At 41.1% G+C, this 19,031-nt stretch overlaps 2 protein-coding genes across 2 annotated transcripts; both read left to right on the forward strand.

Annotated features, from left to right (window-relative positions):
* The first annotated feature begins 9,342 nt into the window (after positions 1–9,342).
* LOC131705150 (uncharacterized) lies at positions 9,343–14,905 on the forward strand. The gene is made up of 19 exons (XM_059007398.1): positions 9,343–9,459; positions 9,543–9,601; positions 9,693–9,782; positions 10,221–10,348; positions 10,426–10,572; positions 10,687–10,767; positions 11,422–11,592; positions 11,697–11,793; positions 11,887–12,107; positions 12,183–12,333; positions 12,427–12,635; positions 12,751–12,868; positions 12,955–13,154; positions 13,232–13,346; positions 13,471–13,640; positions 14,324–14,376; positions 14,452–14,579; positions 14,657–14,840; positions 14,887–14,905. The coding sequence occupies exons 1-19, from the start codon at positions 9,434–9,436 to the stop codon at positions 14,903–14,905; spliced, it is 2,367 nt and encodes a 788-aa protein (XP_058863381.1). The 5' UTR covers positions 9,343–9,433.
* A 33-nt stretch (positions 14,906–14,938) lies between these two features.
* LOC131705330 (zona pellucida sperm-binding protein 2-like) lies at positions 14,939–15,830 on the forward strand. The gene is made up of 4 exons (XM_059007761.1): positions 14,939–15,076; positions 15,322–15,415; positions 15,502–15,606; positions 15,692–15,830. The coding sequence occupies exons 1-4, from the start codon at positions 15,035–15,037 to the stop codon at positions 15,799–15,801; spliced, it is 351 nt and encodes a 116-aa protein (XP_058863744.1). The 5' UTR covers positions 14,939–15,034; the 3' UTR covers positions 15,802–15,830.
* Positions 15,831–19,031: the final 3,201 nt, after the last annotated feature.

A 19,031-nucleotide genomic window follows, 5' to 3' on the forward strand; every position in this document is an offset into this window, starting at 1 on the left:
CGAATACTCGGAAAAACAGGAACGCCTTCTATAATTCAGGGAAGACAATGAATAGAGAAGAACACTGTCAATGAGTGTGTGTGTGTGTGTGTGTGTGTGTGTGTGTGTGTATGTGTGTATGTCTCTCAATGTGTGTCTGTGTCTCGGTGTGTTTCTATCTCAATGTGTGTGTATATGTGTGTGTGTGTGTGTGTCTCAGTGTGTGTCTCTCTCAATGTGTGTGTGTGTCTCTCAATGTGTGTGTGTGTCTCAGTGTGTGTCTATCTCAATGTGTGTGTGTGTCTCTCCCAATGTGTGTGTGTGAGTGTGTGTCTCGGTGTGTTTCTCTGTGTGTGTGTGTCTCAGTGTGTGTCTCTCTCAATGTGTGTGTGTGTGTCTCTCTCTCAATGTGTGTGTCTCAGTGTGTGTCTCTATCAATGTGTGTGTGTGTCTCAGTGTGTTTCTCTCTCAGTGTGTGTGTGTGTCTCAGTGTGTGTCTCTCTCAATGTGTGTGTGTGTGTCTCTCTCTCAATGTGTGTGTCTCAGTGTGTGTCTCTATCAATGTGTGTGTGTGTCTCAGTGTGTTTCTCTCTCAGTGTGTGTGTGTGTCTCAGTGTGTTTCTCTTGCAATGTGTGTGTGCTCCAGTGTGCGTATGTGTGTCTCTCAATGTGTGTGTCTCTCTCAATGTGTGTGTGTGAAAGCCTGAACACATTTCACTCCAGATTAGCACTCTCACACAGCAGCACATCAGCAGCATGGTGGAAATGACTTCATCAGGAACAAGAAGCCGCTTTATTTATGGTGGATCTGTTGACCTACAAATCTGATTATAATATTTTATTATCTTTAACAATAATAGGGGACTCCCGAGTGGTGCATCCTGTAAAGGCACACCCTGGAGTGCAGAATGCACTGTTTCGAATCCGGGCCTATGCCACCGCCAGCTGTGGCCAGGAGCTCCTAGGAGGTACCTAGGGGATTCCTAGAGGATTTCCAAGGGGCTCCCAGGGGACAGTGCACAATTAGCAGAATGCCACCCAGGCAGGGGGGCTCAAGTCAGCTGGGTAATCACGGTCTCACCGCACACCAGTGACTCCTGTGGGTGGCCAGACGCCCGCCTGCCTGCCTGCCTGCCTGCCTGCCTGCCTGTGAGCCGGCTGTGTTACACTGGGCTTGCAGTGTGAAAGAAAGAAACAAAAAAACAAAGAAAGAAGAAAGTGGACAGCTTGACTTGACAGTTTGAAGTACGGTGTTGTTTCAGAGGACTAAAGCTTGAGTGCGCTTGTCTGTCTCCAGCCTCTCCCAGCCGAGAAAGAGTCACTGCGGGGGTGGGGGTGGGGGGGGGGAGGAGGGGAGGTGTGGAGGTGGGGGGGGGGGGGGTTGTAGAAGCAGTGAGACAGGGGCTGTCTTAAAAACAATTGGGCATTCCAAATTGGGGAGAAATCACGGGGTAAAAATAATTGACGATTCCAAAAAAAAAAAGAAATTAAACTTTGATATGCTTTGATGTTAACATTTGAGGGGGTGACTGCTTGAAAAGGCATTTGTGACGGGGGACTGCCCCGTCTTTAAGAACGTGGTTGGGACTGGCAGGGAGGGGGTTCAATTCCTCCGTGCCAGGAAAACATGTGAGGATGTGGCTGGAGCCCTAATTGAATAATCAGCAATTATTTATTAATTGGGCTCCAGCCACAGGGGATAAAAGCTAGGGGAGAGGCCCTGGCTAGGGGGAGTGTTCTAGAAGGAGAAGAAACAAGAGTGTTTTGTGTGTGCTGGGTTTCTGTTTGTTTGTTTTTGAATCCAGTGAAGGCAAAGCCCAGCCTGGAAACCTTTATTTTTTTAAGTTTTGCTTTTTTTGTTTTGTGTTTATTTTATGTTTAAAACCTTTTTGTTTGGCCCTTGTGCCGGTTTATTTTGAATTTTTGTTTATTAAAAACTTTATTTTTGAACATTTAAACTGTCTCTGAGTCTCAACCTCGGTCATTTTATTATTATTATTTATTTCTTAGCAGACGCCCTTATCCAGGGCGACTTACAATTCTTACAAGATATCACATTATACGATATTTCACATTATACAGATATCACATTATTTTTACATACAATTACCCATTTATACAGTTGGGTTTTTACTGGAGCAATCTAGGTAAAGTATCTGCCCAAGGGTACAACAGCAGTGTCCCCCACTGGGGATTGAACCCACAACCCTCCGGTCAAGAGTCCAGAGCCCTAACCACTACTCCACATTTCCTGTCACAGCATCCCTCAGACAAACGGTTATAAACTTCTATCTATCTTTCAGTCTCCAGAATTCCAGGGAGTAATTTGTTGATTCATTCATTAGTTCATCCCTTTACACTTCCAAACGAGTCACTCGTTCTCGCTTTCCCTCTTGCTGTTCTTTCTCTCACTTCCTTTTCCTCCCTCCCTCTCCCTCCCACTCTCTCATTAGTTTGTTTAATTTATTTATTTACACATTCATTCACAATTTGAGTGATTCACTATTGCCCTGCAAGCTGTTTGAAAACCAGAATGATTGGTTTACATCATAGACACGCAGAGGCACAGGTGCACATTCTGAAACACGCACACAGTGACACATGCACAGAGAAATACGCACACTGACACACAGAGAGACATGAACACACATACACACAGGGAAACACACACACACTCACTGAGACATGACCACACACACACACACACAGGGTATACAACTTAATAATTAGCTTGTCAGCTTGTAACCTGCTGATGAAGCCCTATGGCATAAACTTCAGTTAAAAAAGACTATGCCAGTTTCAATAAGACTCCCTATTGCACAACAGTTTTAATGAGACTCCCTATCACACAGCAGTTTCAATGAGACTCCTATGGCACAGCAGTTTCAATAAGACTCCCTATGGCACAGCAGTTTCAATGAGACTCCTATGGCACAGCAGTTTCAATGAGAATCCTATGACACAGCAGTTTCAATGAGACTCCTATGGCACAGCATACATTCTACTGTTTAGCAGACTCTGATATTTTATTTCTTAGCAGACACCCGTATCCAGGGTGACTTACAATTGTGATATTATTATTTACATACAATTACCCATTTATACAGTTGGGTTTTTTAATGGAGCAATCTACGTAAAGTACCTGCTTGTTCAAGGGTACAGCAGCAGTGTGTGTGTCCCCACCTGGGACTGAACCCACACAAGAGCCTCCGGTCAAGAGTACAGAGCCCCCCTGACCACTACTCCACACTGCTGCTCCAGATATTGATTGAGACATCTGAGATCTCTTTATAATACACAGCAGCAGATACTGATATTGATTAAGCATGTCTGAAATCTCTTTATAATACACAGCAGCAGATACTGATATGGATTGAGCATGTCTGAAATATCTTTATAATACACAGCAGCAGACCCGGATATTGATTGACATCTGAAATCTCTTTATAATACGCAGCAGCAGATACTGATATTGATTGAGCATGTCTGAAATCTCTTTATAATACACAGCAGCAGATACTGATATGGATTGAGCATGTCTGAAATCTCTTTATAATACGCAGCAGCAGATACTGATATTGATTGAGCATGTCTGAAATATCTTTATAATACACAGCAGCAGACCCGGATATTGATTGACATCTGAAATCTCTTTATAATACGCAGCAGCAGATACTGATATTGATTGAGCATGTCTGAAATCTCTTTATAATACACAGCAGCAGATACTGATATGGATTGAGCATGTCTGAAATCTCTTTATAATACGCAGCAGCAGATACTGATATTGATTGAGCATGTCTGAAATCTCTTTATAATACACAGCAGCAGACCCTGATATTGATTGAGCATGTCGGAAATCTCTTTATAATACACAGCAGCAGACCCTGATATGGATTGAGCATGTCTGACATTTCTATCAAACGGAAAACGACTAAAAATAAGGAATACTAAAAGGACCATGTTCGCAAACTCAAAACAAGCGATACAAAGAAATACATACATAGACTAACCCCGTATATTTAATAATATAATATAGATTGTGTTGAATATATATGTGAATGATCAAATATATAACATTTCAAAGTACATAAATGAATATTTGAAAAGAGATGAAAAAAAAATAAACAAACGAAGTCTATCTGCTCATTTATGTTATTAGTTGCTCCTCACTGCGTGTTAAACTTAACAAAGACTTAAAATAAATGACAATAAATAAATAAATCAAACACGTCATTGTCAATGTAAATCCATACTGCTATAAGATTCAGTATTTATTTTTACTTACCTTTGACATTTCGAGTACGGGAACCGCTTCGTAAATTCGACCGAGTCCCCATTTCTACTCTGTGCCGGGTGTATTCGTGTGCGGCGCTGCTGCTGCTATCTCTCCGCTGGAGTCTGGTGCTCTCTTTCGGCTCGACTGCGCCTATTATAGAGGGCCACTGCCTACGAAGCACTTGGGGGCTGCGACGGGAAACCCACACGGGCCAAGCCGGGGCATTGTGCGCTAAAGGCGGGGGACAAAACCCGGCACTGTGCCCGCTGACGGAGCTCAGAAGCGAGGGAGGGGGGAGGAGACTCCGAGGAGGTCTATAAAAAGTTCAATTTCTCCGCTAAATATCAAAAGAAAAGAGGAAGGGATGAATGAAGAAAGGATGAAAAGAAGACGTCTGCGTCAATTTTTAATGCTATTCCAAATTAATACGGATCTTATTTTTTTTTTTACTTTGAAGGTTATGCGCTCTAAGACACGGCTCACACCGCCGTTCACTCGCAGACTGACAGGCGCTCCGATACGGCAGGAAAGTTATAGGGGAGCCGCTGCAGGATTGAGGCTCTCTTTAGGACCATGGGTTAACAACTCCTGCACTAGATGGATGGACAGACAGACAGCTAGCAAGTACTTTACCTCCTAGATTGTTCCAGTAAAAACCCAACTGTGTAAAAGGGTGGCAGAATTTGTATACATTTGTGATTCTTGAAATGTGTATTATTATTATTATTATTATTTTATGTAGGCTGTGTGTGACAACTGTAAAATAAATAATAGGCTACTAATGTAAAAATAATGTGATATCGTCATCTCAACACTTAATGTGTCATGAGTATATATTGTTATTTTCCTTGTATAACACTGTACAACTGCTGCGTCTGTGTGTGTGTGTGTGTGTGTGTGTGTGTGTGTGTGTGTGTGTGTGTGTGTGTGTGTTTTTTACTGGTAATAGATTTGGTTTGAACCCCCCCCCCCAAAAAAAAAACAGTTGAACAAACCTCTTGCAGATCCTGTTCATGTTACAAAGGTAAAAGTTATCATCTTACAAAGCCTGGAGACTGTTCGTGTAAACTGCAAAGCAATATTAAGTCTCTTGGATGATGATGTTAATGTTAAAATTTGAGACCCATATTATTTCAAAGATCAAAACTAATTGTCTCCCAGCAAAACCACAGCAACCTACAATGACCATATTGACACTGTCAGAAATATGTGATTTTAAAAGGACAAGAATATAACATCACTATTAATAAGTAGATGGGTTCATACCTTTATTGACTTGCATTTGGTTCACTGCTACTTAAGTTGCCTTACACTGCTGGGACTGGTAACTGCTGCTGACCGGTAAGACTGGTGCTGATACTGCTGGGACTGGTGCTGACACTGTGACTCCTGCTTTGAAAGAGTTTAGCACACAGTTTCTCACTCAACTTTAATATTCTTTTGTCTGTATAAATCGACGATAGGAAGTAGTACAGTACTTCAGGCGGGAGAAACCGGTCGCAGAGGTCCCGGTGCTGCCTGGCGCACAGGCCGGGTCGCTATAGATGCAAATACACAGACCGAGATTATAGTAATGTGAAGAAATAAAAAATAACATTTTATATATATATCAATTTTACACTCTTAAAAAAGAAAGTGGGTACATTTTTTATTATTATTTTGGTCTTCACAATTAAGAATTGAGTCGATTTTTACCGAGGGCCTCGGCTGCCTCAATGTGTACACTGTGATTACGCGCCTGGGCACAGCCAGCATGCAAGCAAGCTACAGCAATAAAAACGGAGCTAAATCAAATAATACAATACCTTTCTCATGTTGTTTTTCTTCCTCAGTTTTTTTTCTTTTTACGCTTCTTCGCGCCAGATTGGTACATTCTTGATCTTTTTTCAGTCACAATTTGTTCGCAATCCTCAAAGAAGCCACCGGAGGCAGATATCACCGTGTAACAATTTTTTTTTTTTTTTTTTGGTTCCTGGGTAGTAAGTGTTATTTTCTAATTGCTTATGCCTCAAAAGTATAGAAAATGACTATTATTCCCCACAAACTTTGCTTTTGTGACCAGGACAGTGATATTTTGAAATTTACCTATTTTCCAGAACATTCCAGATAGATTCAGTGCTGAGTAAACTTGGAGTAACTTCTAGAACTTTCTAGAACTTTCCAGTAATATAAATAGTAGTATAAATACAGGGGCCTTAAGCCCACCAGTTCAGTTTAGTTCCAGCTGCCTAAGTGGATACATATCTGCATTTTTCTGAGATGGCATCAAGAGGCTGCAAGCATCCGGCAGACGCATTTTGCTATGTCTGCGGCAAATTTATCAAGACAAGAGTGAAAAAGTACTCCGTGGAAGCATCTGCTAAGATGTGTGAGGCCTACAAGGCATATTTTGGCATGCCTGTCGGGGATCAAGACAAACCCTGGGCACCTCATTTCACCTGCGAGCACTGCAAAAAAAACTCTGGAAGGTAAGATGGACAATTATTGCTCGGAATTTTATGTTATAAAATTTGTTAAAATTTTTAAAATTGTAAAAGTTTTTAATTTTAAAATGTTTTACAATTTTCAATGTTATTGAATAAATATATCATATATGAAAAATGTTGCGAGAATCTCTTACACATTAGTCATGGGTGAAATAAATGTATTTTTGTAGGATGGTACAGAGGGGAAAAGAGAGCCATGAAGTTCGCTATCCCAAGAATTTGGCGGGAACCCACTGACCACTTAAGCAACTGCTACTTCTGCATGATGGACCCTTCCAAATGTCGGACTGGCAAGAATGCACCTGCTATCACGTATCCGGACCTTCCTTCATCCATCGCCCCGGTGCCACACTGCCATGAGCTCCCCGTACCCACTCCTCCGGAGAGAGAGAGCAGCCGTCTTTAGAAGTAAAGAGAAGGGTCTTTCAGGTACCTTCAAGACTTCTTCCCTAAGCTGTCTGAGGCAAAGTTCAAAGCCGGTGTCTTCGTCGTACCACAGATAAAGAAGATCCTGGAGTGCATTGAATTCCCCAAGAAGCTCATTAGTAAGGAGAAATCGGCTTGGAACAGCTTTGTCGCAGTGGTTCGGGGCTTCCTGGGCAATCACAAGGCCGAAAACTATGTGGAGCTGGTTGAGACTCTGGTGAAGAACTACGGCACAATGGGCTGAAGGATGTCCCTCAAAGTCCATATCCTTGATGCTCATCTTGATAAATTCAAGGAGAACATGGGAGCGTACTCGGAGGAGCAAGGCGAGCGCTTCCACCAGGATATAATGGACTTTGAACGCCGCTACCAAGGACAGTATAACGAGAACTTGATGGGAGACTACATTTGGGGGCTGATTCGTGAAAGTGATTTACAGTATAATCTTAAATCTCGAAAAACTACTCACTTCTAAATCTTTTGTAGTCATTTTTGTATTACTTTAGTATAAATACATGTTAATTTGGATTCATATGTTGTTTTTTTCTGACTTTATGTGAACCAAAAGACACAAATTCGTCCGTTTTCTCATTGGAAAAAGGTAAATTTCAAAATATCACTGTCCTGGTAACAAAAGCAAAGTTTGTGGGGAATAGTAGCCATTTTCTATACTTTTGAGGCATAAGCAATTAGGAAATAACACCTACTACCCAGGAACAAAAATTGTGTTACATAGTGATATCAAGACGACGGAACAAGCCTGCTTGCTGCTACAAAAGCGGCACTATACTGAACTTTACCGATGCGTTAGGAATAGACACCATTCATTTATTCATGCTTTTACATATCAACTAATTGCATTCCGCATTTACAGAACATACATGATTATCGTGAACATTTGATAAAATCAAACAATCAAAAAATTCCACTGACTTACACTGCTTTCACTTTTTACCATTTACTTCTTAGCCCTTAGCTTGCGTCTCAAAGCGTGATGATGTTGGTTTTGTTGACTCAGTTGCCATGGGAACGTTTAAAACTCCGCGACAAACTTTACTCAAATGCACAGCTGTACAGAACACACCCCCTCAGGCATGTGCTGTCTATTCACGGGAACAGACTACTGAAGCAGTTAGTTCAGATGATCGCTGGATACACAAGAAACAATCTGACAATTTCACAAATAAACCCGTTTGTGTTCAAACCTATGAGAGGTGGAATGTAACAAAAATGTGAACTGCAAAAGCCGGAGCGTCAAACATCAACGACAAAGTTCAACATTTGAATTGAAGTAACAGCTGTCAAATAGACAAAACTCAACATTCGAAGATAATATGCCAAATTGAAAATGCTCAACACACTAATTGAATTAATTATACATAAAATAATGAATGTAATTAAGCTCAATAATTGAAATGTGAACTTCAAATCTTAAATAAATTGATTACAATTCAAATTGCCAACACGCCATCCGATTTGTGTTGATTCTGTTCTAAATCAATACTGCGCGTTGTATTTCAGGTTAAGCGCTGTGCTTTCCATTTGCCACTTGGTCATTCTATTCCCCGGGACTGCCCCTGTCATGGCAAATCTGACATGCTAAAGAGATGCTTTGCACTGTTTCTTAAATCAAGTGGCCTCAAATAAATTGTCTACTTTAATATATGCTTAGCCTACCTATCAGTCTGGGGAAATTGTAAAAATGGGTAATTGACTTGTGAATGTTAACATCAGAACTCGAGCTGTCATTCTCGTCCCCTCAAACTGGCGCAGGCAACACATCTGCCTGGATTCCTGCATGATATAAATGTGTTTCTTCATTTGCGCGGCCTGCTTTTTATTATTCATTGGGGTTTGTTTACTACATGCCTCCATAGCTGAGCCTTTAATCAGACAGTCCTTGTCGGTGACAGTCCAGTTTGTTCCGCACGTACTTCTGCCAAACTTAAATTCAAAGTACAATCTTCTAAATGGGTTATTATTATTATTATTATTATTATTATTATTATTATTATTATTATTATTATTATTATTATTATTATTATTATTTATTTTAATTAACATACTGATTGAAAATTAGAGGACTAATATGAAAGAGGTGCGCGCATCAATTGCAGCTAATTAGCTCCCATTAGCACCTGAACCTCTTTATAAACCCATTGGGCTCTAAGGAACACCAAACTTAACTACTGACGGGTTTGTTTTTATTATTGTTTCTTTATAACGGTGAAAGAAGTTCACGGTTGGGGCTGCCTTGGATTTAATGATGCCGTGTTGTCTTAGATTTGGGTAATTGTTGATCTTTTCTCTACTTTTAGAAACGTTCATTTTATTGTGTGTTTCTCACTTGCGTGTTTTTTTTTCCAAAGCAGAATAACATTGCTGTTAGCAGTGTTAGTCACTGAAGTTTGGACGCAGAACCCCCCTCTAGGTACGATAACGGTCGCTTCTGCAGAGCTGTTCTTTCAGCTTCCTGTTTATTTGCCGGTTGTGTGTTTTTCATGTATCGTTGTCTTCTGCAGGCTCGGTGAGGACAGAATGTCAAGGGAGTGTTATGATGATGATGTTGGATAAGTCTTTTGTTGGAAAGTATTTTCGTATCAATGTGATTGGTGAGTGATCAATTTTCTTGAATGGAAAGCTTTTGATGTATGTTTTTGAAGCGTGTTGACTCGTAATTTAATAACCTGAATTAAGTACAGAGCACTCCTGCGCTGTATGGCATCAACCAGGCTTCGTTTTTTTTTTTCAAATACAGGGTATGAAACTCTTGCGTTGGCTTTAAAAGCATGTTGCTGATCACACTAAATAGACCTGTGCTGCTACAACCTTAGTCAGATTTGTTGACTGCAAGTGCGCAGAATTAGAAATAATTTACTCTAAACCTATTGTTCCGAATGGGCGTATAATTCTACAAATATAAATAGTTTTTAAAAAAATTGCAAAAAGTAGATGGGACGGGGTGGTGGGGGTGTTCACGTTGTTATGTCTCTACATTGTTTGATCATGTGTACAGTTTCTTAAAAGGCCAACTGAATTTCTTTCTATAGACAATAAGGGGGCGCTTGTGTCCCTCTCTCCAAGACTGGCTGCACAGTGTGGATATAGCTTAACTGTTGACTTCTTTGGAAATGCCAAGTTCCTTGCTTCTGTGCTGAGCTGCTTTGCTCAGAACACAGTGAGTCATCATTTTATTTCTTGTAAACTTGTTTCTAATGGTGACATGCTGGGACTAACTTTAGCCTTTGTTTCCAGAATGATGAGACCTACAAGCTGACAGTACAAATCAGTGTCTTCTCAAACAGTGCTATGACTTCAGCTTCCTCCTATGTTCAGAGCATGACATGCCGCTATTCTCCATGGGTGGAGAGGGAGATTCTGTGTGAAAGAAACTACATGGAGGTAAGGGCTGTCAGGATGTGATAATGCTGTTCAGTATAACTTGTTGTGTTGTGTGGGTATTTTAATTGTCATTACAGAAGTGCTTCACTCATGACTAATGTGAATTCTCTTTAGGTTTCTGTGAGAAGAGGTGTGCCACTTATTGAGCCAAACTTTGTTCAAGATGATCCTGATTGGTCCCTTGCATACCCTGAGGTAGAATCATGTGACTTTGCATTTGCTTCATTCACATCCCATTGGTCTTGCCTAATTGAGGTCTAATCTACTGTCTCATCTAGTTTGAAGCAAAATCTAACGGCCCCCTTAACTTTAACCTGTCTCCCAAGAGGGTGGTCATATTGGAATTGTGTAACATTTAAGGCATTGGCTTTGTATACATATTCTGTGATTTGTTGTGGTAAAACATGGTTGTGGTGAAGTTAACACTTTCTTGTCAGTGTGTAAGCTTTGTATTTCAACCACTTAGGTAGTGGCTTCATATGTGCAGGGTTACAAACCCTTCATGATATACCTTTTTGAAGTCTGTTGTATAGGAGCAATTTCAAGTATTGTCCTAAAGATTGGTACACGGATATTAAGGTCCAGTACAAATGAATGGCTACAAACTCTGCCTGTGTCCGATCCAGACCACATGCTTTCACATAGGCTCTTTCGTACGCAGTTGTATTTGAGGATTTACTCTGTTCCTTTAGAGACGTTTGGTGATCATATAACGGTTTCAGTGATACATTTCACCCTTCAGTTTTAGTTCATGTTTTATTAAACAAGCCATCTGCTGTGACAAATCCTTTAGACTGGGGATGCTTTGTGTTCAAACTCCCTATTCTAATGGGGTTTTCTCTTTGCTAGGCAACTGCTGCTGACAACAGCATCTGGAAAATTGTGTTCCATCTCCCAGCAAATAGAAAGACAACCATGACTGTTGCTCAGGCCATGACAAATGGCTATGGCATAAACACTACACCAAGTCGAATTCTGGTTAGAGCTGCATACAACTCCACAGAAAGCCAGCCTCAGGTGGTAAGTAGTCTAGGCTTCATTGTTCTCTAGTACAGTATATCCAGACTATGAAGGTAGAAAAGTCTTGCTTTTGTTTTAGTAAAATTCCCCCTCCCCTCTAACAGATCCAAACTGTACCAATGGCGGTGCTAAGGTCAACCACCTTTTATAAGCAAAGATGGATGGTCATGATGGTGGACACTGCAGTTACATGTCCTACTGGTGAGTAAGCTTATTGAGGGTAATGGTGCTCAAGAACTGTTCTATGTTTTAAGTATGAATTTTCTATACCAAGTCTATGTTCCTTTCTGTCAGATGGAACAGCCTTCACAGAACAGATGATTACATGGAATGTTCCCCGTGTTCTACCTCCTCTTGTTCCGACACCACAAATTACTACCCTTGATGTTCAAATGGGAGTTGATGGTCGCAAGCTTGACCCTGCAACGATTCATAATAGAGATTATAAACTGGATGTCGGTCCCCAGCTAATCACTGTAAAAATTCCTGTGGGAGCTGATGGTGGATATTATAAGGTATGTAGAAGTTAAACAACTTCTAAATCCTTCTCATTTTAAAGCTTGCTTCCTAAGATGCTTCTGTGCTTTCAGAGCCATGTATTGGACAACACCTATGTGATCTCTTACTCTATTGAACCAATGCTGGAGCATACCTGGCAAGATGGGCCTGAGAAGACCAAGTACACAGTACTTCATCCAATAACCACTCCTTTCATGCCTCGGCCTCCAGTTGTCACAAACGGTATGTAGAACTTGTCCACATGCAGTAAATCAAAGGGATTTGTTGCAGTGCTCCACTTCATAGCCTTCATTTAACTGCATGCTTTAATTTCAGACACTGTTCCTAAAGCCAGAGTGTTCAATGTGACCCTGGGGACATTCCTGCCTGATGTGGAGCTGGTCAAAATTATAGTTGGATCGGAGACGTTAACTGTGCCAGAAGCCAACCTAAAAGGTTACAATGTCCAGGAGCATGTCTTTCCCAATGGATCCAAGACCTACACTCTCCAGGTGCCATTTGAGGACCCCAATGTGAAGCAAAAGGTAACATCCCACCTGTTCAACCATCCAATTGCCCTTTGAAAATACTTGCTTCCTGTGGATGTGTTGCTTGCTGTCTGACTTTGGGTTTAATCCTACAAACCCATGTTTCTTTCAGGTAACTCCTCCAGATACCAGAACCTACATTCTGCCCCTGACCTACTTGCTGAATATAGTGCCAGAGAATACACCCTTTACTCATCCTGCTGTAGTTGAAGCCATTCTCAAAGACATCAGTAAGTGCCTGACTGTTTGTGGTCTACAATTACCCTTTTCTGACCAATCCAGTCCATTGCCCTGACAACTGCTCTTCCTCTTGCAGTTCTACCTATAGTAACTGGCTACTGTGATGGTGCTGCATTCTATACCATGGTAACATATGGCAACATGGGTCGCAACTGGGTTCCTTTTGTGGGCTCAAGAGAACTTGGTGGAAGTCTGCTTGCCCTGTACAAGTATAATGCCAACGCTACCAATTTCTGGATGACTGTGCCATACAATTCAGTTGATGCCACATATGAAGTAAGTGATGGAGCTTTAATGTGTTTTTAGTTGTCTTGGGTTCAACACATTACTGACCTGATGTATTGTCTCTGTAGGTGATCAGTTCTTCAGGCATCAGAAGCAGACTTGACTTGACCTTGAAGGATATTGGGACCATGGTTGTGGTGGCTGACTTCTCCCTGTCCTGCAGTTTCCCTACAAAGATGATTGGTAACTCTCCTGCGAACAAAGCATTCTTTAGAATAGCTGCTTTTGAGATTGGAAAAAGGCTGCATGAAGTGGTATTGAAGCTATAATCTGTTTCCTTAACCTGGCTCCAAATGCTGTGTTTCAGATTGCTTCACCAATGGAACTATGGCAGCTCTTGCTGTGAAAGTGGAATCTGTCCCCAGCTTGTCTCCAAGTCAACTAACTCTGAGGGATCCAAGTTGCCGGCCTCTTCAGTCTGATGCTATCAATGCGGTTTTCTACTTCAATGTCAATTCCTGTGGCACAACTAGAAGGGTTAGTATTGACACATTTAAAACCATATTTTGAGGAGGTTCAACATATTGACAAGTTGACCAACACCCCTGGATCACTCTGGGGAGCCATGGTGACTGGTGTTTCCATCAGCTGAATTACTTGCATGAAATGTGTACATCTGAAGGATGCCACCTTTGTATTGAACTGCTTGTCCAGTTGACAAAGGTGCTGCGACACATGACTCTTGGTTTATGGCATTGCATGTGCTGCCTATAGACCTTTTTGGGTCAATGGCAGTGAACTGGAAGGAGCGTACTAACTGGGGAAGATCCAGTGGTTAGTACGTAGGATGGGACTAAACTAGTACAAGAGTTGATACCAATTGCAGCTCAAGAGTCGCCAGCTGTGTATTCAAATGTATATTTGCAACAAATCCAAAATAACTGCTGTTGCCCTCTTAGCGGTTACTAAAACAATACCAAATTAGTCTAGCAGTTTCTGTAGACAGACTTGTGGTATCATACTAACTGTAACAAACATAAGGTCCCAAAAGTGTTCATAATCAATGATTTTTTATTTTTAAATTGTGAAATGGGTACAAAATTAGTACACAGCTGGGGATGATCCTGAGTACCATATTAGCTAGTCTGCAACTTGGTATGCAGCTCCATACTAAATCTACAAGTTCATTGCAACCTGAGCCTTTTGTGATTCTCTTCCAGTTTGACAACAGCCTCCTGACTTATGAGAATGAAGTGCTGTTCACATCTTACCGGTAAGGATTGCAATCAAAGTGAGTATCCTTTGTGGTTGAGCCTGAAACTCTCTTAACCCCATCTCCTCTTTCCAGGTTGAGAGTTGCCTGTCACTATCTGGTCAATGACACCAAGGTAGTACAGTTCTTGTACCAGAATAATCCTGCACCTGTAGTCCAGCCTGGCTTGGGGGACCTTGCAGTCATCATGCAGCTTGCATTGGGTAGGACTGGGCAATTGAAATAATATAGATGCTCTAGTGTGTTTCCACCTATAAAATTCTCCCTTGCATCTCTGCAGATTCAACCTACAATGACTTCTATGGAGCTCGGGATTACCCTGTTGTGAAGTACTTGCGAAGACCCTTGTATTTTGAGGTAGAGCTCCTGTACAGCAGGGATCCACAGGCTGAATTGTTTTTGGAGAACTGCTGGGCAACCTATTCTGTTGACAGGAATAGCTCTCCAAAGTGGGATGTTGTTGTGGACAGGTAAGATGCAGGAATATGATATTGCTGCTACAAAACCTAGGAAATGGAGTTGTGGCTGACGTGCTCCTGACCTACTTTCTCTTTCTAGTTGTGAGAACTCTGCAGATGAGTACTTGACCATCTTTCACCCAGTCTCCAGCAATGCAAGAGTGCTGTTCCCTTCCCATCTGAAGAGGTTTGAAGTGAAAATGTTTTCCTTCACAAGCGGCCAGGATGCACTGAAAGGACAGGTAAAGTGGAGTGTTGGGATGGGGATCTTGTACCACAATGCATGGTTTGGATTGCTTTGCAAGCAGTAAATAGTCGCTGTTCTCAAATCTTTAGTGAGTTGGAATGAAAACATGTAACTGCACTTTTGCAAGAAACACTTATGATGCAATATATTTGTTTTTTCAATTCAGTAATCCTCATTGGATGATGGTACTGCCTGATCTATTGATGCTAGTTTTGCTTGACAAGGTGTGCTGTCTTTCAGATTTACTTCCACTGCGGTGTTGTGATATGTGATTCAACCCGGCCATCAGACAGCCTCTGTAGCAGACGGTGCATTCCAGGGAAACAGAGGCTTGGTAAGAGCTCTGTTTGAGAGGAGGGGACATTTTGCATGCTTTTTTGTCCATTTGTTTTGATGGACTCCTCCTAATTCCTCCTGTAGGTCGCAGTGCTGAAGGGATGGATGGTGGTGCAGTAAAGGTGTTTGTGTCTTCTGGCCCAATTGAGCTGAAGAGAGATGGATCCCTTCACTTTATGCCTAGAAGTGGTAATATGCATGATGTGAACACAATTGCAGTTCAAGTAAAATATAACTCCTTTATTCCTCTAATTATTTCTTTCTTCTCTTGCAGCCCAATTCAATGTGTGGTCCCTTCTGGGAGCTGCAATGGGTGTGTGTTCAGTGGTTATCTTTGTAGCTGGAGTTGTATCTTTCTGGAAACTGCCAAAAAGTGTGTATTGATAAATAAAAATCTTGCTTGTAAAAGCTTATTTTTTTTGTGCTTGACTAATTCTACACTTTATGTCAGAATGGCCATGTCAATGGGATTTCCTCCTCCTTGCTGTATCAAATGCTTTGATTTTCCCTGATCAGGCCATTCTCAATATGGTGTGTTACTCAAGGACCCTTCACTAATTCACTGTGTGAACCTGGGGGCAAAGACTTTCCTCCTCCATTGAGCTGTAACCCTATTTTTATATTGAACAGTAACAGGGCAATTACTATACCTTCAGATATTTAGCATGATAAAATTTAAGGAAGAAACCCCCCTTCATTTGTCCCTTTTATTAAATATGTATTAGGTAACAATTTTCATACATAAATTCTATTTCAGTATACAATTTATAGTGTCATGAACCAGGCTTCAACAAGAAACAAACTAGAGCCCCGCTTCACTGATTTAAGAATATATGTTTAACTGTTAATTATTTTGAAGCCTTGTGTGTAGAAATAGTAATGGAGGGGGGTTCATTTGAAAACAAAAGCTGGTGTAAAGTTAAAAGCTGTCCACCAAAGCCAGGCTTTTCCACTTTCCCTTAGGTTGGGCCCTTCTCCCTGACGGATTCTCTTGTCTTTTTTAAATTTACATTGTGGTGGCTTCATAAATGATTTTCCCACTTGTTGGTTTTTGTAGGCTAGGTATCCTCTACATTACGACTCATCATACAGTCACTGTGCTTCACATCACTTCCAGCTCTTAACTTCTAGAATAATTCCAGGTGTGTAAACTTCCCAATCTTCAGAATACAGTAAGCTTTTATTAACTTATATCCAATAATAAAACTAGTGGAAAATCCTTCCAATACAGCAATATGTTCCATACCAGGAACTCCTTTCAAAAGTACAAACTAATTGTCTTCAGTTGAACTGTATGTGTTGTTGCTCCTCCTCACTGTGTCATCTGTGTTCTTTAGTGTTTACTTTCCACACTGAGTTCTATAGTTCATTAGCTATAAAGAAAACTACCACTTGAGGGTGCAGTGCATAGAAAAGGAGCACATACCAATCCATAAACCATAATAATTACACATACCTAAATAAACTAAAATAAGAATACATTCCTGTGACGAGATGAAGTGATCCCCTGCTGTAAGCCATCCTCCCAGCGGGCTGTGAGCCAGCCTAGAAGGCCCCAACAGAGATGGTGTGACGTGGCAGTTATACCTTTGGGGCGGAAGTCCCGAAAGGACGGTCACCATCTTTGTTGAGGGCAACAACACGGAATGTCCTGTAATGTCCCAGAATTGGGAGGAGATTAAAATGCCAATTGCTGATTGGTGTTCTGCTGATTAGGGGGCGTTCCGCGGCACATAAAAAGGGGCCGTGTTGTAGCAGTCGAGGGTGGTATCTGAAAGCACAAAGGAGTGTGGGAGAGATACTGAGGGATAAAACCAAACAAATGCTCACTGACTTTTTTGACAGACATAAACAAACTAATTCAAAAGAGAGACAGCCAACCAGGAGGGTGGACACCAGAAAGGCCAGAAAGGCAAGGACAGCCACCCAGAGTCTGGATAATTTTACTTTGTTGTTTGTTTTGTCTCTCCACATTTCAGTTAGCGTTTCTCTTTTGTTTGGACATTTTCTTTTGTTTGTTGTCCTGATTACCACTGTTTGCAGACACTAATAAAGGAAAAGAAAACAACTTGTGTCACATCATACCATTGTCTGGACTTGATTATTTTTACACCTCCACCCAACTCTGCTATCCGTGACAATTCCTTTTTTTAATAATCAAAATTCCAGTTCAGCTCCTACATACGTTTTTGCAAAAGCAATTATTTTTGCTAACATTTCAGGTTCTAAAATCACTATTTCCAGCAGTGCAGTTCCTTCCTGTCTGTATTGGTCATACTTTAGGGCCCATGGGAAGCCTGTGGCAGGCATGCATTCTGGTTACCATGTGACTCCTTGTTCATTGGGACAATTCAGGCTTTTCCAATTGCAATGCATTGTGGTACATTCTACACCTCTTGGTCACTGTTCACAGCAGGACTACACTTCCCACAATCTTTTGGCGTGTGAGTTGAAGAGCCTAAACTATCCCAGTGTGTTCTAGTGTGCATGAAGTCATATGGTAACTCTGCCTGTGAAGGCCTGTTTCAGAGTCCTGCCCCATGCAGTCTCCCTTATTTTGAAAGCTCAGTGCTGACAGGTATACATATTATAAAACACACACATGCAAAGAACAGAATTCTAGAAACAAACTTTATTATACAGTTCTGTGGGTGATCGTGTTCACAAAAACTAAGTATATTAAGTATTAATCCAAATACATGCAAAATATAAAACATTAATATATCTCTTACATTTTTGCTTAGTGTAGTTTGTATTACTCCCGTTAGATAAAAAGAAAATCGAATACAGTGGCTAATGCAGCCTCCATCGTTCAGCCACAAAACGGTAAAACTGCAAACAAACTACAATTCCCAGAATCCCGTACCAGTTTCTGTAGTCCCATGTGTGATGCCGTAGGTCTGGCTGCCTCTGAGTTGTGATTACACAGGCATAATCTACTTATTAGATTCCTTCTTGCTTTGACATGCTACTTTCAATATGCAAGTTTAGGGTGAAATTATCAACACTCCTTATATATACCTTGTTTTAGCATCACAAAAAAGTGCTACTTAACAACATGTTGTTCTCTTCATGTTTGAGTGTGTGAGTTATTGGAACTGAATTCACTACACTGGAAACCCCGTGTGTAGTACGGGGGGCTGTAATGTGTTTATATTATAAAGAGGACGGAGAGTTTGATGCAAGACTCGATCAGACACAGGCACATTCATATTATTAAACCTGCTATCAGACTCTCCGGCGTCGTCACTCTGAGTGCTCTTTGAAACAGACTGAGTTCGTATTTATATTCATGTTGGGTTAATCAGAGATGACTATCGACGGCCCGTCTGTAGTACTACCGGAGATTTTAATTGCACAGTTTGTACCGCTCTGTGCAGCGCCGTCCCGTTTGTAACACGGTACGTGAACTGCATTCTGCTAAACAAAACATCACAACAGCAGCAGCAGCGCCATCTACTGGACAAAACACAGACATGCACGTTGAAACAATGATCCAGTCCAATATCTACAAAGACTAAACAAGAAACTATTAGCGAAGCCCCGAAAAAGAAAATATTATACAAAACGGTTTAAAATCATATGTTTTAGATATGATTTAGATATTCGGGTTG

Source organism: Acipenser ruthenus, chromosome 35, assembly GCF_902713425.1.
Source record: "Acipenser ruthenus chromosome 35, fAciRut3.2 maternal haplotype, whole genome shotgun sequence".
NCBI lineage: Eukaryota > Metazoa > Chordata > Actinopteri > Acipenseriformes > Acipenseridae > Acipenser > Acipenser ruthenus.